Source organism: Myodes glareolus, chromosome 17 (genome assembly GCF_982192425.1).
Source record: "Myodes glareolus chromosome 17, mMyoGla1.1, whole genome shotgun sequence".
Taxonomy (NCBI): domain Eukaryota; kingdom Metazoa; phylum Chordata; class Mammalia; order Rodentia; family Cricetidae; genus Myodes; species Myodes glareolus.
This window is the reverse complement of record NC_142042.1, coordinates 42,989,043-43,010,420: the sequence shown is the minus strand read 5'-3', so window position 1 is coordinate 43,010,420 and position 21,378 is coordinate 42,989,043. Positions and strand designations below refer to the sequence as shown.

Here is a 21,378-nt window from a genome sequence, read left to right as displayed (position 1 = left end):
AAAACATTACAGTCCGTTTTTCTAGATTGAGTGCTGTGGTTCCATGAGATACTGATACATTCTCCTTGAGCATACGATGGGTCAGACTAGGAAAAGCTTCAAATGTGGCACTGAATTAAACTGAGATTTTTAAAAATACTAATGACTAGGGATTCACTACTGTCTATTCTCTTTATTTCATATTTTATCATCTTATTTTAATTATTTCTTTACTTTGAACTATCTTAATTTCAACCTAGAAGTAAGGGTTGTTGCCAGAAGTATTTTAATAAATGTTCTGGAATAATTTTAATGTATATCCAGAACATAGAAACTTTATTGTAGAAATAACACTAAATATTTCTAATTCTTTAATGTCAAACCTGAGAATTCATACAACCCAGCATGCTACACAAATCAAAAACCAATATTCTTTTATTTGACTCCATAGTTCTAAAACTAATCCAACGTTGTTTTTTTTTTTTGTTATTGTTGTTGTGGTTTCAATGTTATAATTGCTTTATGCTCGGGTATATTCTTTTATAATATGTTACTGTCTATACTGTGAATATTGTATACCAGCAGTAGACTTTCTCTGCTGTGTTTCTGTTCTATTAGTTTTTTTCTGAAGTGTTAATTTCCTATCAATTAGTAAATGGTCATTTGCTGGTATGATGTGATGTTGTCTTCATCCAGCATGTTGGTAACCCTGATGTTCTTTTCTGCTTGTGATTTCATAGCCTATCTTAGTTATCTTAAAAGATAAAAATGTTAACCACATTTGTGTGTGATCTTGGCAAACTTTGTTTCTTTGCATTTTTAGGGTCCACCAGGTCCTCCTGGCCCACGAGGCCCTCAAGGTCCCAATGGAGCTGATGTAAGTACTTGAAGTGTATGCTAGTTAATTCTGAAGGATATTCTGTGCCAGTATTACATTCTGGCAGATGGTTTATGATATACAATGGATATAATTGCATCATAGTTTAGCCATAGAAGTGGATGTTAACCCAATGATCATCTACTCACACCATTTCAATTGAAAGTAAGAAATGTCCTTTCTCCTGAAAAATTTACCACTAATATATAATAGACACCCAGGTCACACTTAATATATATTTATTGGTGAAAAATATCATTTGTATCATTATAAACCATATGGCTCAGAATAGTATACTGTAGCTGATATATGATAAATGTTCTGTAAATGGTTGTTGAATTCTTTAGTTTAAGCTTTCCCATTGGCAGTGATGTAAGAGGTTTGTAATTGTCTTTGAATATATTAGCCTAGGTGTGTGCTCTAAACACCTGTTACATATGTATCCACATAAAATCTTTTAGCTAAATGTTTTACATCATGCATTTCGAGTCTATAAGTACTCAGAGAAATATGTGCATTTGTGCACTCTTTCTCACTGAGAGAAAACAGTCTCTTCTCAGTATTTAAGGGGGACACTCCCCTTAGAAACCCATCCAGTATTCTAATGGAATATTATAGAATTTGGAAAAGTAATACTGCTTCTATGCTACATTACCTTCAAAAGACTTCTAGGTCTATGTGATCTACGTTTGACTTCATGTTTTGCAAATGAAGCCACCTGTTTTCTACCTTCTTTTGGATGAGATTTATTTTCTCTCATACCTGCCTTTAATGTTATCAGATCGGAACTGATAAAAGATATCAGTAGCTGCTAAACTAGAAAAGATATGACGCTGTCATTAGATTCCTTGAAGGAATCTAATGCCTAGCAGTGTATAAAGGGTTTGGTTTTCCCATGCAGTATGTTATTTTTAAATACAGCCATGACTGTGATTCAAAATACAATCATATTGTAAAACTGTCCTGATTTTTCCATGGGCATAGATACTGGAATTTTGTTTCAATTAATAAATACATGGCAAAATTCGGAAACTCTCTTTGCCTTATGCTCCAAATTCTGGGGAAGCTGAAAACTAATGTAATATATTAAATTATTTGTTATTAATAAATGTGGCAATTGAAACAGTCGTTACTTTTTTGTTCCACCCCCTCAATATACTCAGTAGTCCTCTATATAATGCTCTCTTTAAACATTCTAGAAACATGTGTGTGAACAGAACATTTTATTAGAAGTATAACTCCATTTCTTTTTCTACTTCTCAGGGACCACAAGGACCCCCAGGCTCTATTGGTTCTGTTGGTGGTGTGGGAGAAAAGGTAAGGGCATGCTGGCTGAAACAGCCAGAAATAAAGAGTTTTGATAATTGCTGGGCATATTTTACATGCTGCTGTCATAAGTTTGGTGGTAAGTGGTGTACGTATATTCACAAATTCAGTATTATTTATTCTAGAACCTACACAGATTGAAATTAAATGCTGAGGTTGTGTGTTTTGTATTGACACCTGTGGCGATGAATGCTGCACACAGATCATTTCCTGTTTCAGTGCTGTGTTGGAGTCATTGTGATCTGCTTTCATGAACAGGAAAGCTGAGACTTAGTTAATTACAGTGATTTGGTGAATGTTTCTTCATTAGAAAGTGACAATGCCAAGCTCCACTTCAGCCTCTGAAAGTCTGACGAGACTACAGTGCCTTTCATTAGTGACACTTGGTACTTAAAGCAAAGGAAACACTTTTCTACAACTGATCCACAGACGAAAGGAGTCTTTCACATCAGAAAACAATTAATCACTGATTTTTGCCACCTTTTCATTGCTACCACTCAGCCCATCTCTGGCGCTTTTCAAAGCTCTTGGCATGTGTCATAACATCTGTGCACAGAACAGCCCCTTTTCCTGGTAAACAGTATTTCATCTTAAAAATCTACTCTTCCTTTTTTTTGAAAATGTCAAAATGATTCTTTGATTTCTTATTTATGTACTCAACTTCACATCTTAGTAGAATTTTTAGGAAAATTGTCATTGACATTTATGTAATTTGAGAAAATGATTTGCCAGTTTTGAAGAACAAAAATTAATTTATACCACAAAATATTATACCAGAAAGGTATGTAAAATGGGATAGCTGTAGTGTTTTTATTCTAACATTGAAACATGATTCTCTTCTTTGCTTTGAATTCTTTTTGACACATTTTATTTTATAGTTAACTTCATTTGTATTCATTAATAGAGTTAACCCTCTAAAAACAGTGTAATGAAATTAGACTGATAAACATCATATTGATGTTTACTCTTGGTTTTTAGCCCAACTCTTGTATTTATAATTAACTTCAGATAACTCACTATTCAAATATCTCATTAATTACTAAATTAGAAACAAATTATACTGTCTAGTTCTTAGTTGATAAAGAATGCAGTTTCTTTGACAATTGCTTTTTAGGGAATTATTTTATAGTCTTATGAGAAAGATATATGTGGAGGCAGAGTTATTTGAAGAAAAATTCTCAGGGTAATTAATAGTCCTAGCATAAAAAGCATAAGACAAGACCACCAACCGCGACACCACTGTCTTGAAAATTTCTACCAATTTTCCCACTTCACCTTCTTTCTTGAGGACATATCCTCTGGGTTCTGGTGCTGCCCAGAGAGTTGGGAATAGTCCATAGTTTCAATAGCCATTTCAGTAACTTTACCTATGTCATGGACACTGTAAACAACACACAAAAAATAGTTTTTAAGTGTTTTCTTTTCTTTTTTAATACTTTGTCTTTTAAGAATCTCTTAAAGACAGTCACTTTTGTCACTAGCAGGAGTTTTGGTGGGAGTCTCACACCATTGTCACGTAGGTTAAAGGTCAAATGATAACAATTTGCCATTTTGGAGCATTATAATATTCAATAAGGCTGGTGACTTTACTGCCACTCTTTAATTCGAATCTATTCCTTTGAAATTAATTTATTTTTAAACTTTTTTGTTTGTTTGTGTTTGTTTGTGTGTGCTACGATTTGCCTAGAGTGACTTTTAAATTCTATGAGCACCTAAATTGAAACTTAATATTTGAAAACAATATTTTTTCTTTTAAAATTTTTCTTTTGACAGAGAAAATGATAAAAAACCCTGATCTTAACTTTTTAAAGAATATGATATGATATAATTTTCTATAGATTATGAATTTGTGATAACACCATTGATTCTGAATGATTTCACTGCAACTTCTTTTTGGAAAATTATATCCGTTGGTTACAATGAAAAAAAAAGAAGAGGCTACCGACCATGAGCCATGATTTCTTTTGTGCAAATAAAACAATCTCTTCTTCCTGGACCATGTATTTATGGGAGATACATCAGCAGTTTTCTCAGAACAAATAATCAACACATTCTCTTAAGAATAATAATTTGTAATTACTTGAATACGCAGAGCAATTTGCTGTTGCTTCTATAGTAAACACTCTTGAATAAACGGAGAGTACACTAGCAGTATGGCATGATAACTGCACAGCCCTTAATCCCCTTCACTCAGCAGTGTTTATCATTATATTCCATACAGTGAGTAACCTGCTACCTTACTCATACCATTGAAGGGAGCTCATTACCATGATGAACTCTTTGCATTGCTATATGTGTTTACAATTTTGTCAACCAACTTTTAAAATATTTTAATGCAGAAATTTTTTAGAAATTATTGATTTCATTTTTAGTAGTTGTGATTTATATCATATGAATTTGTTTCTAGTAGGTATAAAGACCATTTTAATATCCTTAAAGCAAGTGAATATTTATGTATTATTTTCAAAGATTTTATAGTAGAAGTTTTTGTCCTTACATGTTACTGTCTATACACATTTCTTGGCTACCATTATTTTCTTCATTTTAGAAAATTTGACATAATCTTTTCAAAATACCACTTCACTTATTTTTAACATGGATGGAAAGAGATGAGCAAATATTTTGATGTGGACTTAAAAATATATAGTTATTTTCTATTTCCAACTTTGCACAATAATACTATACAACAATATGACAGATTTTGTGTCATATTTTATGTTCAAAGAGTTTTCAGGGTTTTTTAATTAATATTGCATATATTCCATGTGATAAATGCTTATTGTGAACATTTTGCCATTTATTTGAATGACAAAGTACTTGTTTCATTTCATTTATGTGAATATCATCACCCCAAATTACTGACATATTATTTAATCATATTAAGAAGTTTAATAAGTACTTTCTTCATATATAATGAAAGTGCAATATTTTGCTTGTAATAATTGTCCAAAATACAGTATATATTTGCCAGTTATGTTGGGGATGACAAAATTTTCAGGCAATCTAATAACTCAGAAATTCCTGGAAAGTACTTGGTGCCATCACAGCTATACAAATGCCTTAAGAAATCAAAATGTGGTGTATTTAAGAAGGCTAAGAAATTTTGCAAAACAGTTTCTTCCTTATAATAATATTTGTACTTACTAAGGAAAATTTCAAACCAACCTAGAAGCACTAGTATGTGCAGGAAGACCTGTGATACCAGTGATTAAACTAAGAACTAGAAGAATTCCATCCATTTCAGAATCCTGACACTAATGTTGGAGCTACTACAAGACTGTTGAATGGAACACTGTGTGTGTCTCTGTGTGTGTGTGTGTTCCTGTGTGTATGTGTGTGCTGCATCCCTTCACTTAAGTAATCACTGGAATAAGACACTATATTTTGTGCATTTCTAAGAAGGGCACACTAGCAGTAAACTTTGTAGCTAAATGGCTGGTAAATATTCTTTGTACATAAACATTACAAATTGGATAGTCTTCATGTTACTTTCATTTCAATATGGATTTCTGGTTTCTAAGACATTTTATCCACCGGTCAGATGACATGGCAAATATCTAGTTGAAGTAAGATGAGATCATAAAGACAATTAGTTTTATAATATTTAAGCATTCAAATATAGGACTTTTGATTAAGTACATTCTTTATTTTACATTGATCTTCCTAAACTCATTCTATAGGATTATCAATATAGCACCAAGTTTTATACTGATGTATTTCAATAGCAAGAGTGTTACAGTTTAGTAAAAGAAAAACAACTTGCATTTTAAAATTAATAATCCTGATTATAATTTGAATTTTGATTTCGCACGAATGCAAACTGTTAGAAAAATGTCTGATTGTTGCTATAGCTTGTTGGTAACCTGAGCTCATGTGCTGGATTTCATCTCTGAAAAGCAAAGCAGCTTTTATTCTATTTCTTTTCTTGAATTATTGTGATTAATCTAAGTTCTCTTTCTTATTAGATTTTTGATGTGTTTTAAGCAGTAAAGTAAGGTAGAGGCTGTCTAAATTAGGATGTCCATACTAAGGGCATTATTACAGATAGAAAACACCATTGCTGTGTTCTTACCATTATATGATGCTTTCTTTGTAGGGTGAACCTGGAGAAGCAGGGAACCCCGGACCCCCTGGTGAAGCCGGCACAGGTGTAAGTTCTGTAGTCTTAAAGTCGTTATTAGTCTTCATTAGATATTTAGGAATTCTTTTAGAGTGTTTGAACATTGAACTTGAATCCTAGCAGTATTTGTTTTTACTCTTCCTTTCCAACTTACTTATTGTGCCCACAACTACAAAAACTTATTGTTAAATAACTGACAATTCTTTGCATATTTTGATTAGTATCTAAGATTTAAACAATCACATTTGCATGAGTTAAGTCTTTTAAACATAAGGTGTTCATTATACACTTTGTGTTTAGGGAACTGTTCATAATAGAAACAAAGCTACAATTTCCTTCCTGCACTAAATAAACATTTGTTAATTAAAATGGATTATTCTAAAATAAATTAAGCTGCTTTTAAATCTATTACATTCCCTTGACAATGTAGAAATATTTTGAAAATCTAGCAGCAGGGTTCATGACTATTGGCATCTAATTAATTCAGCTTGGATTCTGTTAGAAATTTTGCGATGTAGTATACTGAATATATAAGCAGAGAATTGTCCAACCCACAGTATTGAGGTTAGATCTTAAGTTAGTGCTTATAAAGTAATTATTTCTTTTGGTTTTATTGTTTAGGGTCCCAAAGGAGAGAGAGGAGAGAAAGGAGAAGCTGGGCCTCCTGGTGCTGCGGGTCCTGCTGGTGCTAAGGGGCCACCAGGTGATGATGGTCCCAAAGGGAACCCGGTGAGTTTGTTCCCTTTAAAAGGAAATCTGTGTTTAATCCTCTCCTAGCTTTTCATAGAAAATTAGAAATGTGGAATTCTGGGAAAGCAGAGTCTTTATGTCATTTAATATATTCACACGCATTCTTAGCTTCTTTCAGTTTTGGTTATGTTTTTATTTTCTGTCTGGACAATATATCTATCCAACCAATGCCATGTCTCTAACCTCTTAAAACACTAAGAAAATAGCATTATGAAACTTTTTTTTAATTCTATTTATTTATTTTTTTATCATGTCTCTCTAGGGGCCTGTTGGTTTTCCTGGAGATCCAGGTCCACCTGGGGAACCTGGCCCTGCAGTAAGTACCATAAAGAAGTAAAAGGATGCTTTAGTATGGCCCTTCCCTCAGTCTTCAGTAACAACACTAAAAAAATTATCTTATAAATGAAATTCTAAAGACAGAAAGACAAATGAAACAAACAGAAATGACACTGACCACAATATTTTTATAACTGGTGATTCTTGCACTCTGTTATGTGACTGTTCCATTTAAACAATTACTGATACTTTTTTGGATTACCCAAGCAAAAGTAGCAGCTATGCTTTTATTATAAAGTTCAAGACCTTCTTTCTTTCTTTTCTTTTCTTTTTTTCCCTTTCCTTTATTTTTAATGGTATTTCAAGACAGGGTTAATCTGTGTAGTTTTGATGCCTATCGTAGAACTGGTTGATCCACCTGCCTCTACCACCTGAGTGCTGGGATTAAGGGCATATGACACCACCTCCTGGTTAAGCCTATATTTCTTAATTCAATTTATAATGCAAATCCTACTTTGAATTGTATTATGTCTGTTTCTGGTGAATGGAAGAACGAATCTTATGCATCAAGTGAATCTTCCTTTGTTATGATTTCCTAATCATTTATTTTCCAAGTATTTAATGATTTCCCAAGTATTTTTGGAAAGAGGAAGAGGTGCCATTATCTAAAACATAAGTATTATAATTTTGTCCACCTGATCACAGGTTATTTCGACACTATACTAAGGTAGTCTGGTTAAGTTTTGTACCTTTATAATAATAAGATATAATGAGAAATATTTGGGTTAATTTTCACTGTCAATTACAGGGGCAAGATGGTGTTGGAGGTGACAAGGGTGAAGATGGAGATCCAGGGCAACCGGTAGGCAAGAAACCTTACAATTTTTCATCATCTTCTATAGCTCCATACATTTTTAAATGGCATCTCAAAATGGTCACTCTTTCACAGTTAAAGCTCATTGTGTATTTTGTGTATGCACTTCTCAAAAGTATGCCATCATCTGCTTATGAGCTTGTCCCACTGTTAATTATTTATTTTTCTTAATTTATCTAGGCTTCTCTCATACAATACATCTCACCAGGAACTTCCATGCCTTCCATTCATACCCCCCTCTATACCTCCTCTCCTTTAGATAAACCCCCTCGTTTTCTGCAGAAACGAGCAGGTTTTTCAGGGCCACTAACCTAATACAGCACAATATACAATAAGACAATGAACAAACCATGACGTCAAGGCTGGTTGAGGTAACCCGTAGGAGTAAAGGATCCCAAAATTGGGCAAAACAGTCAAAGACACGCATACTTCCACTTGTTTATAAAAAGATAATACATTGTAGACACAAATAATGAATATAAAAATATCAGACTGGTAGCTTGTCGCAGTTCATATGCTATTTCACCCAAATGGCTAAATGAATCATAGTATAGAAATTTTAATTTTTTTGGAATGACAAAGAAATGTTTTGGCCACATGGGCTACTTAGGAAATGAGAAAATATTGAAGGCATTAAATTGAGTAGTTCTGAAGAAATCTGAGTCTCTTACAAGTCCCTTAGGTGTTGAAAATCTAAGGTATACTTATGACACACATCCTCACATAGTTATTTTCACAGTGGAACAAAAATCACTAGTGTTGTGTGGGATGTTTATAGGTCGTAAGTCGAAATGTTCAAAGTTTGTAGTCCATGATCAAACATATTCATGTATATGTCAAGTGTTTGCTGAATCCCTATTACTCCTTTTTTTAATGGTATAAGTTTCCATCGAAAAAAAATTCAAAGAACTTTCCTATATCCATGAAGAGTTTGCCAAATAAGCTTACCAGCTCACTATGTGGATATCTAGAAGCTTATTTATGTCTCTGAATGGGGGCTGAGGTTTTTATTAAAGATGGTGTGTATCAATGAAATGAACGTCAGTTTCAGCTTATACTGGGAGAAATTATGTTGGTTATGAAAAATAACCAGCCTATTAAACAATGAATTTTATATTTATATCTAACTATATTCATTTATAGGGTCCCCCTGGTCCATCTGGTGAGGCTGGCCCACCAGGTCCTCCTGGAAAGAGAGTAAGTTTTTCTCATTCTTCATTTGAATTGTTCTCTGTGCGTTTAGATTGGTATTACCCATGCAAGCTCCAGGCAGCATCTGAGGCTGTCAAATAATCACTTTCTTCATAATGTCAAAATCTTCACTTACTCAGAGTACCTTTTAACCTTGTTACTGTCACAGTTTGAATAAATCAAGCAACTCCTCGTTTGAGAGTTACCTGCTTCTCCGAACAAATGCTGAATGCTGTTGAACAATTCCAGTTCCAGCCCCTGGCGTTCTCTATGAGAGTGGAATGCTCAGAGTCTAGTGCACACACTGTGAAAGCCATGAATCCCTTTCAGCAGATTCAGTACAAGCACCCATGTATATTGTAGATGGATGATCTTATGTCGTCAAATTTCATGAACTTGGAACCATGATTTTTAATGAAGCAGGGTGTACATAAGGATGACAGCAGCAAAGAGGCAGCCAGGGTCACACTAATTGTTTCTGTGCAGGTGAGATGTCTCAGCGGGTAAAAGCCCTTGTCAACAAACCCAGTGGACTGTGTTCAGCCCCCAGTTCCATGTGACCAAAGGAGATAACTGATTCCTGCAAGCTGTCCTTTCGTTTGACACTATGCACATTCTTTTGTGCACATGAAGACAAACATAATGTAAATAAATACATGTAAATTATTGAACAAAAGCAAAATGCTGACTACATAGTATCTTAAAAGAGATTTAAAGATTTTAGTTTAATTAGAAATAATAATTTAAGATATTAATGGATAAGAATCTGATATTTTAATGCATATTTATAATATACATCAACAAAACAGGTCAATGACCTCTCTTGTACTTCTTATATTTACAGCATCTGCCTTTGAGATGTACATAGACTGTGTGTTAGGTTATTGTGAACTATAGTCATTCTACAACAATTGAGGTCAATTAAAAACTAAAATTTTTTATCTCTATATATGTTTTTGTACCGGTTAACTAGTAATGTTTTATTCTCTTCCCTCCCTTCTTCTTACTAAAACTATCCTGCATTCACTTTAACTTTTATATACGTGAGGACAAGAGCCATTTGTCTTCCGCTGTCCATGTCTACCTTATGTTACATGACATAATGCTCTCAAATTTCATTCAATTTTGCACAAATAACATAATCTCACCTTTCTGTCTGGCTGACTTGTACCCCATTAGATATAATTGTCACATTTTCTGTAGACATTCATCTGTCTGTTGGATTCCCTATCTTAGCAGTCATGACTGGTACTGCATGGAGTATAAAAGTGCAGGGAGCATGTGGTAGGTAGATTTAACTCCCTTTGGAAATATAATCAGTAAAGGGAGTACCAGATCATATGTTAAATCTACTTTTACTCTCTTACATCCATTGACAATATCACGTGGCTTTCATTCTTCACTATTGTATGCATTTAGTCATTTTTTATTAGAGCTGTCTTTTTAATGTCTAAATAAATCTCACTTGACCTTAATGAGTAAATTTATTTGATGTTTGATTTTATTTTTTATTAATTTCTGAGTTGTGATCATAAGGAATAATATGTCCTTCAACTGCATCTTCAGTGTCCTTGTCTGGTTTTATTACTAGGGCAATGTTAGCCTTGTAGAATGAATTAGATTATCTCCCTGTTAATCTAGGGATGTTTTTTGGATAATTGTTCTTAGTTCTTTAAGTTTTTGAAAAACAATTCCAGCAAGAATGCATTGCTTTTCTACATAGACTACTTTTGTTTGAGGATATTTTAATCATCACTAAACCTCATTACTTGAGTATATTTCTACCCAAACATCCTATATCTTTATTGCTACGTACTTAATGCTTTACAGTTCTCATAGTGAATGTGCTATAGGCATCTCTTGCACCCATAACCATTTTCAATATTTTCTATATAGATTTCTCTTTTTGTCTAATCTATATGGTCATAAACTGTGTAATGACACAAAAATTACTTTCTCAAAATTTCCTAATTTCACCAATGTAAGATAAAACAATTATTTAGGGTTTTAACAGTGGCCATAGTCAGCTAAGACATAAATGGGCAATTGGATGATACTCTACAGTGGATATCATTGCTAAATCATGACATTGAGTATGTTTTTTCTATTTTATAATAGTCATAAAATGTGAGGAACTATCATTTATTTCTGTCATCTGTCCTCTAAATTCTACAACTTGAAGATATAGAATTGGCTATTTCATTTATAAAATATATCCCAAATAAAATGAGTGTATCTAATATTCAAATATAAGTTGCAATGCCAATAAAGTAAGGAAAATATTAGCAGTAATTTAATATAAGGTTATTTATGTGAGATAAAGTGGATTGTAACAGTAGAACATAGTATGTAATGAATTTTCAAATTACCAATTCTGAATTCATGCTCACACACAAATATATACTATAAAGTGAACATGACAAATGACCTGAATCATCCCATAGGTTGTATTTTCATTTTTATATACTATGTATTGTAGCAAATTTGCCCTGTTTGATTTATGGTGAATTACTTAAAGGTAATCCATATCAAAATTGCAGTTTATCTGCCTATTTATTTTAAATACCAATTAAAAATATGAAGGACTGTTTTTAAGCTATGATACTCACTTTGTAAGCACAATTGAAAGCTTTGTATAGATGTATTGCATGTTGTATGGAATCTGTGGTGACTGCACTAAGCTTACAATACTATTTATATTCATTTTGATGTAGTAGGTCAAACTGATCAAAATGCACTATTGAGCATTACACATGCAGGCCTTCCTCCTTTGACATGTGAAGTCATTAAATCTAACCTGAGTTCTCCTTACTCAATGTGCTGAATTGCTTTTTACATTAAGGTAAATTAACCAACACACTAAACTACTTTATCTGATTGACAAATAATCCACTTTCCTCCATCACTGTAAGATCCATTTAATGGTGTGAAAAGCTACTCCAATGTCCAGTGTTTTAATAATGAGATACAGTTCACCTTAACATTAAGAATTAAAGCTTAAACAGTCTCTCTCTCTCTCAACATGATTTCTCTGTAGATTTGTAGCCTATCCTGGAACTAGCTCTTGTAGACCAGGCTATCCTCGAACTCACAGAGGCCCGCCTGCCTCTATGTCCTGAATGCTGGATTAAAGGCATGAGCTACCAGAGCATGGCTGCTTAAAATCTTGTAAACTGAAGAAAACCCAACTAGTTGATTTATTCCAGAGTTCAATCTTAACCAAAAAGATTAGATTGATTTTAAAAAAATTGGGGAGAGGAAAGTGTATGATTTTAAAAAAATTGGGGAGAGGAAAGTGTATGATCAAAATATAGAATATAATTTTTTAAATTACTTTTAAAATTTACTTTACTATTCAGAAAAATAGTAAAAAGATAAAAAATATATTTTCTTACAGCTTTTCTAATTTGTAAACCTAGAAACTGAGAATCTTAGTATTGTAGTAGCACCATAGAATAGTGTAGAATGTGATTTCATTAGAATCAGACAGATGTTATTATTCGTTTGACGGCAAAATAAATTAGTATGACAATAATAATTTCTTTGAGTCAAAGTTTTATTGTTATAAAATGAGCATGATATCTAATTTCTCATGCTAGGTAATGAAACAATTAGATTATGTCATACATATTTAAAGCATTGCACAATTCATCTGTAGTAACTTCATAGAAAACTTAACTTTGTATTTCTGCTTTGTCATTTGTGTTTTAATAAATATCAGTGATGAACTCACTGAGTGACACACAAAAAGTGTTTAAATTAGTAACCTAATGCATGTTTAAGCATAAATTTGTGTAGCAAATAAATCATTTTTCAAGGACTTTTTTGCAAAAAAAAATGAAATCATTAAATTCAACTCTATTTAGTGTTTCTTACTATTATTAAATTTACTCACCAAACAACACAGGTTTGGGAATATGTGATATGTAAAACTGTGACTAAACAAAGAGTTAAATGTGAGGGAAGCATTAAAAACTGAAATGTATTATGACATCACTCCCCTCATACACTGTACAGATTAGATTCTGTAACATGAAGCTATCCTGAGAATGCTATCTCCTTATACCTTGTGTTCCAGTCAGCCAGCAGCCTTGTCTGATGCAACACTTAATTTATTTTTGCCTCTGTGAATGTAGGAAGAACATACTTTCTAGGCATGCAAATGGAAAGGCACAGCAAGTTGGTTCCAAAGAAAGGAACTCACCCATAACACTTCAGGAATGAGGTTTAGTTGGATAAAGAGCCTGGGGACCATGTTGAGCCTCATCATGGGAAAGCAATGGAAAAAGAATGAACAAAGTGTGAGAAGCAGCATTAAATGAAAAGAAACTTCCACTGAAACCTGGAGAGGGACTTCACTAGAAAGGACAGTTTAAATTAAGAGTAGACGGAAGATGGCAAAATGATTCGGGGTGGGGAGGAACTATAGGGCAAAGACTGCATTAAAATTCCCCCAAATTAAATTACTTTTATTCAAATTTTTCTAGAATTACTGTTGCTAGAACAATTTCACCAAAGAGATGTAAGGTTCATGATTAGAGCTCCAACAGCAAGTCAAACGTTTGGAATTTTGGTCATGTAAAGGGTGGCAGGAAGTTTCACACTATAGAATTGTAGTGTCAAGAATGAGTGGAAGATCTGAGTATTAAGACCAAAAGTGAAGATTTGTAAACCACAACAGGTAACTTCTTAATTCTCTGTCCCAGAGATAAATAGCTGCTGGAGGTGTGTGTTAATGACCAGCATCTTCAGAGACATGACCAATGATTTAACAACACTCCTACACAATAACTGTAATCATTCTTCAGCAGGCTGATGAGATCGTTCAATACATTACAAACAACTCTCTTTAACCCACCCAGAATGTACAGTCTTCAGTATGCATCATATAGATTTTATCCAAAGAAACATATCTTTTATCTTTAATTTGCCCGCTTTGGAGGCAATAGGAAAGTAAACCAATAACTGATTTGCTATAATGTTTTATAATGGAAGTTGAAATTACTAGAACTGATGTTACCACTTTTTCTGTATGAATCTCACAAATGGCTAAGACTAATAGAATATTGATTAGAACATCGTGTGTGACAATTATACTTAGAAACATCATTCTAATAGTTATTGAACAAGTAGGAAAATTAAGTTATAATATTGTAGCACATGTACCTTGGGTCGTGAATCTGTAATATTTGATAAAAAGTATACTTTCTTAAATCACTTATCAGTGAGCTATGGAATTTTAGCACACAATTTATCTATAAAGTGAGTGTTCAATCCCTAGCCTTCAATTCAAGCATTTCCAAAATTGATTGTTACAGGGTCTTCTTTGAAGAAAAGTAAACTGAATCTATAGATCCACACAAAAATAACCCAAAATGTGGTTCCACCAAGGTTCAACCAGGGGGACTATTGAGTTTAAATGTTTTCTTAAATCAAGTATCTATTGATATAAATATACATGTATAATATTATAATATGAATATTACCCATATCCAGGTACTCTACAAGTTCAGAATGTGCTCTTAACTGCTGAGGTATTTTTTTCAGCCCAAACTAATAGGTTTTGGGTTGGGGGGCTTACAGTGTGTGGGTTAGTGCAGCCACATTGGAAAGTCTTCAAGTTATATGATGGATTGTTCATAACTATGCATATGGGATTTTCACCCCCTACACACTGTATCCTCAAGTACTTCCTATTACTACTGATGCTGCAGTAAAATTAGGGGAGAGTGGCTTACAAATGGCTCTGAGCAACTAGACTGTCAGACAAGGATTACATGACTTCTTTCTCACTGTTTTCTCTGACCGTAACAGTCGGCTGTCCCACTCATGATGGTTTCTTATAAACAGACATAACCCATCTGATGAAGTTAGTGGCTGTTTTTCTACAGTGCTATATTCTGCAACACTGAGTGAAATAGATTTCACTTTCTTTCTTTTTCCAATCTTCCTTCCTTCCTCCTTCCTTCCTTCCTTCTCTTCCTCCCTCCTTTCTTCCTTTCTTCCTTCTCCCTTCCTCCTTCCTAAACTTCCTCCCTCTCTTCTTTCCTTATTCCTTCCTTCCCTCCCTCCTTCCTTCCTTCCTTCCTTCCTTCTTCCTTCCTCCCTCCAAACCTCCCTCCCTCTCTTCTTTCCTTCTTCCTTCCTTCTTTCCTTCCTTCTTTCATTCCTTTTTTTCTTTCTTTCTTTCCCCCCTTCTTTTTTCTTTCTTTCTCCCTTCCTCCATCCTAACCCCCCTCTCTCCCCCTCTCTCTTCCTTCCTTCCTTTCTTTCTTTTTAAATTCTTTTCTTATGTATTACATCCCAAACACAGTTTGTCCACCCTTTTCCCTTCCCAGTTTCTTCCCTCAACTTCCTCTCTCTCTCTCTCCCTACCTCCCTCCCTCCCTTAGTTCCTCCCTCCCCTCCCCTCTCTCTTCCACTCCTCCTCCACTTCCTTCCCTTCATTTCCCTATGGTTAGCAATCAAGCATGACAAGTCCACTTGCACTAAGAGTAGGCATAAACCCTCCTGTTATGGCTGGATAAGGCAATCCAGTAGAAAGAAAAGGGTTACCAAAGTAGGCAAAAGATCAGAGACAGTCCCCACTTCCACTGCTGCAGTCCCACAAGAACGCAAAATACTTGACCATAGCATATATGCAGAGGACCTAGATCAGACCCTTACATACTACTTGATTCTTTGTCAGTTAAGTCTCTGTGAGCCCCTATGATCCCAGGTTAGTTCATTTGTTGGGCCATTTTCTTGTCTTTCTTCCTTGTGAAATGGATGAAATACATACATTGACCTCATCTTCATGCATTTTGTGTTTGTCTTTGTAAGAAATTTTTGTATTTTCCTTATGGTTTTGATTTTACTTTGTTGTTCTTTTCACCATGCATAGCACGATTTGTAGCATAAGTAATATGTTCATATTTGAGAATTGAATGGCAGAATGGACAAAATATAAGATCATATTGTAAACTACTGAGAGTGGAAAAAAATTATATGATGTCTATTTCCCATGAGTAAAAAAATAGAATAATAGCATCTTTTAGGGATAAATTAGCTAGTTTATTTTATGCAAACTTATGAGAAACAACTAAAAACAGGTTTCCTGAATTTATCTGTTTGTGTATCCATTGCCAAAGAGAAAGACTGAGTGACTTATAAGGAGCAAAATGCATTTGGTTCCTAGTTGTGCAGGCTGGACAGGTCAACATAAGCAGTCTAGAATAAGGAAAGGACTTCTTACAATATCACCTATGGCCTTTACAAGCAAACCACAATCGAGGTATCATGAGAAAAAGATGGCAGTAGAGTAGCAAAGGGAGCGCTCCAGAAGGAGGGATAAAGAAAGGAGTGAGAGGAAGAGAGAAAGGGAACTGCTGCTCAGGTGAATTTTATTATTGCATTTCTCTAAATAATTGTTTTTGTGATGTTTTTAAAATATATTTTTTATTGACTAGGGTAACAATACAATTTCTGCCTCAACATTGTAATGGAAGGAAAAAAAAACAAAGATTGTGCTCCATGTGAATACTGCTAAATAAACAGATCCACTGGAGCAGGTCCCTCAGGATTTGCTTCTCCCTGCCAAAAAGTAAACCATGTGAGCACACCAAAAGCCTGTAGTTAAAGTATCTCGTACAACTCAGCATGTTACTACCACCTTAATGAACAGTTCACAGAACTTACATAAATATTTTGAGGCACCACGAATTTTTAGTACTAAGTGTGGTTGCAGTCATGTTATTGAAAAAAATAAGTGATTTAAAAGTCTTCATTGGCTATCACATTTAAAATGAGTTCATAGAACTAGAGTTTGATGAAGTGAATGATATTTATTTAATTTGGTAAATATAATATTGATAAATAACATGGAAGATGAGCCTGCATTCACAGTAAAATACTGAAATACCATCTAAAGCAAAAAAAATATTATCTTCATGTCTCACAAAATGTCACCCTTGTATCTATGCTATCCAACCTCCATATCTAATCTCTGTCAATAATGTTAAATGTGATCACTGAGAAAATTTCTTAGAGATCATTAGCTCCTTACTAAATCTTTCTTTACATATGCCTTTCTATGATATTTTGAGTATAATCTTTTTCATCTCTAGCCTAGAGCTTTAAAAATCAAATTATTTTTAATCTTACATATTAGTGAATTAAATCTTCCCATAAGAATGAAACTTCTCAGATTTTTGAGCTTCATTATTGTACATGTTAGTCTTCTTTAGCTGGTGCATGATCCTAGAATACTTGAATATTTAGGTGTTCTTAGATTGAGCCACCTCTGAAACATTCCTAAATCTAAAAACACAAATAACTTTGATATATTCAAGGAACTCTGAGAATTCAAACTAGCAAATAACCTCTAGCATTTGCATTCACAGTCAGTATTTTTTATCGGTATTTTTTTTCCTGGGATTTGGCATCACTGTGTAGCCCTGGGTAACCTGGAAGTTATTGTATAGACCAGATTTGCCTAAAATTCTTCACAGCAATCCACCTGCCTCTGCTTCCATGTTCTGGGTTTAAAATCATGCACTACTACACCCAGCTCTTCATCAGCATTGTTGAGAAGTTGGGTTTGTACAGTCTTTGTTGATGTTAGGTAATGATCTTGACTTTATGAGTTTATGATCTAAACAGCAATTGATGTTAAATTTCAGTATCATGTTTTAAATAGAGAAATAATATGTAACTATACCTTAATAGTCTATCAGCAGTTCCTGATTTAGCATATAGTTCCTCAACACTATTTCCATTAAGATACTATATCTCTAAATACAATTTTCTATTTACAGGGTCCTCCAGGGGCTCCGGGTTCAGAAGGAAGGCAAGGAGAAAAAGGTGCTAAGGTAAGACATGAAGAAGAGATAAGTAGGCTGTTTATGCACTGAAAGGCATCTATTTCCACACATTAAACAATATCATGTGCTTTAACACTATTAACCTGCCCACATATTTTATTTTCAAACAGGGAGAAGCTGGTGCTGAAGGGCCTCCTGGGAAAACTGGCCCTGTCGGACCCCAGGGTCCTTCTGGAAAGCCTGGTGCAGAAGGTCTTCGAGGCATCCCTGGTCCTGTGGTGAGCATCTGTCCTAAGAGGGACTGCTATAAAAATAACTTTAAATTTCAATATCCTTGAGTCAAAATGCTTATAATGTTGTTGCTTCATAACTTACAGTGTGCTTTAAAGAAATCCAGTATTTCTGTAGAAGTTATTAAATGACAGTTTAAATAACTTAAGAATCCATCTAAAAATATTTAAGTATTCATTGGTTTAATGATTTTGTGGTAAAGTTCTAATTTAATAAAGCAGAAGAGAACTAAACTCTAATGCCATAGTGATGAAATATTTTGTACATATATCTGTGCACATGTTTAAGTGTTTATATAAGTATGTATACATGTACGCATGGGTGTATATACATATACAGGTAAAGAGAATAAAAACAACCTTACAGTATTTGTGTGCATTTGAGGTGGTACAATTTACAGATGCCAATTCATGTCTTTCTGTTTGTCCAACATTTAAAAGTAATAGATATTGTCTTGTTTAGCAAACAAAATTTCATTTCCTTTTATGTAGGGAGAGCAAGGACTCCCTGGTGCTGCTGGCCAAGATGGACCCCCTGGTCCTCTGGTGAGTGTCATTTTTCTTTATTTATAGAGAATTCCCAAAATAATTTTTTTTGTAGGCTAGAAATTGTGAGTGGTGTTTTATAAAGAGGTTTGTACTTTTTAAGAAAGAATATTGTACATTCAAAGAGAAAAACAATACTGCTAATAGCATGTAAAGTATGCCACTTGGCCCAGAGAATATTCCTTCTTCACACCTTTTAGAAAAAAAAATGTCTTTTCTACTCAGAAGAAAATGTTGCTAATGTTTCAAACTGGAATTTTTTTTTCTCAGTGCAGATAGTTCCCCAAAGTGCATGTGATTGAACTTCTTTTCTGTGCCTTCACTTATGGAGAAATATCCACACACGAAGTTGGTAGCTGCCCAAATAGATGGTTTTCTTTTTGAGATAAATAGGTTTAGAAACAGGACATTAAGCTGAGCTCTAAAAAGTCATGTGATTATTTTTATCGTTTAGTTGGACCATGAATTTCATGTGCAGCAGCATGCTTAATAAATGCAGCAAAGCATGCAGGACTCAAACAGTGTCTTAGGGTCCAAAGTTATCCTTGATACAATATGAACATGACATGAGAATGAAAACATGTCCTTCAGAATCATTGTTTGTCTGGTCACTTTCATTTATAAATTGCTTCAATTGGCAAAAGTTTTTAAACGTTGATTTTTACATAACTATGTCTGAAGTATTAATCAAAAAAGTAAACAATACTGATGGCAATAAGGGAGTGTGATACATTTTACTTTAAATAAGCAAATCCTTCCTTAAAGTAACTTGAATTTTATTTACATCCCTCTTGTCCTAAACATAGTTTTTACTTAGAATATATACGTAGTCAGAAAGCATCAAAAGTGGAACCACATTCTAATTATTCAGGACACATTCGGCTATTCCTTTCATTAAGAAAACCACAAGTTCTAACATAGTCTCAATAAAATTCATGTGTTAAAATCTTTTGAAAATAGCAGGTCAGAATTTAGATTACTTATTCAGTAACTAGATAAATGTTGTCGAATCCTTAATTGATTTGATGCAGGCGATTACTAGTTATGTACTGTATACACAATCTGATTATTATAAAAATTGAGCCCTCGGTGAAGCTAGGTCAGCTCCAGATCTGCATAGCTATTTAGGAAATATTCTCCTTTAATGTGGTAAAGTCCTAACCGCAGATTCAGAGTCTAGTAGCACAATGCTTTGCCTAAATATCATCCTAAAATTTACCTGTTTTTTCTTTCCTTGTAATGTTAGATTTTCCAATAAGCATTCTGACCTTTCAGCAGACGAAATAAAAGCACCTTGCTGGAGATTTCCTTTAGCTAATGTTAAAAATAAAACCATCAGACACACCAGCTGATTAAAGTCTACAAAATTTGTGTTTCTAATACTTAAGCAAATGTGAGTTTAGAGTATAAGAGGGATGAACATTTCAAATCTTTTTTGGAAAATTGCAATAGTAAGCATTAGGATGGTCCAACACACACATACTCATTCCCTGGCTGCTGGTTTCATTTGGGAATATTATGATGTAATATAATATGTGTGTGTGTGTGTGTGTGTGTGTGTGTGTGTGTGTGTGTGTGTGTGTAAAACTTTGTAATAGTTTCAATCAATCTGATATCTGGAAAATGCTATTTAGTCCTCACGAGAAGAGGGGAGGTATAGGAGGTATCTGCACAATGCTATATATAATGAGCATTTCTACTCAGCTAAGCAAGATTTATTTTAGATGTTGCATGTTTTAATTTGAGTGACGTATTATTTATTTTGGATACAGGTTAAATTCACCCACGTTCAAATCAAACACATTGTTGAAAGAAATTAGCAGTCCTGTGTGCTTGTGGGATGACATTAGGATCCATGCTCCTTCTCCAACCTCTGCAGTTTCAAAGGGAGAAGAGTAAGAGCATCAGATCCTATCCCATAAAATGATATTAAGTTTAATTAAAGTTAATAGAGGTGATATTTTCCGCCTAATAGGTTCTTATGTTTTTAAAATGAGCTCTTTGTGAAGCACTTACATAAGTAATGGGTAGTAATACCACTGAGTAAAGAATTATCAAATGAAGGAAATAATTATAAATATTTCTAAGCATTGTATTTTTACAGTGTTGTAAGTTGAGGGAGTGTGGCTAAATGGTCCCTAAATTCACTTCATGCATATCTAATAATCTTGATTAGAGAATTTGCTGACCAGGCAAATGAGATTATTCTTAGAGCAGCTAGAACATATGTTGATGAGCTCTGTGACAGAGGCCAGCAGAGGCTGTCATTCCCAGGTCACCTGTGTGCTTGCTTCCAGTTGCTAAGAAAGTAGAGGGGCTTGTGGGAAGATAAATGTGGGAGGCAAGAC

General features: G+C 34.0%; 1 protein-coding gene across 2 annotated transcripts in view; it reads left to right on the top strand.

The window, feature by feature from the left end:
• The window catches only part of Col11a1 (collagen type XI alpha 1 chain), a 183,214-nt gene that overhangs the window by 142,984 nt on the left and 18,852 nt on the right, over positions 1-21,378 (top strand). For both annotated transcript variants that reach the window (XM_048456958.3, XM_085677794.2), the window contains 10 exons: positions 803-856; positions 2,120-2,173; positions 6,279-6,332; positions 6,924-7,031; positions 7,315-7,368; positions 8,137-8,190; positions 9,346-9,399; positions 18,189-18,242; positions 18,365-18,472; positions 18,977-19,030. In XM_048456958.3, the coding sequence (XP_048312915.3) occupies positions 803-856; positions 2,120-2,173; positions 6,279-6,332; positions 6,924-7,031; positions 7,315-7,368; positions 8,137-8,190; positions 9,346-9,399; positions 18,189-18,242; positions 18,365-18,472; positions 18,977-19,030 (648 nt within the window). The remainder of the gene's footprint in view (positions 1-802; positions 857-2,119; positions 2,174-6,278; positions 6,333-6,923; positions 7,032-7,314; positions 7,369-8,136; positions 8,191-9,345; positions 9,400-18,188; positions 18,243-18,364; positions 18,473-18,976; positions 19,031-21,378) is intronic.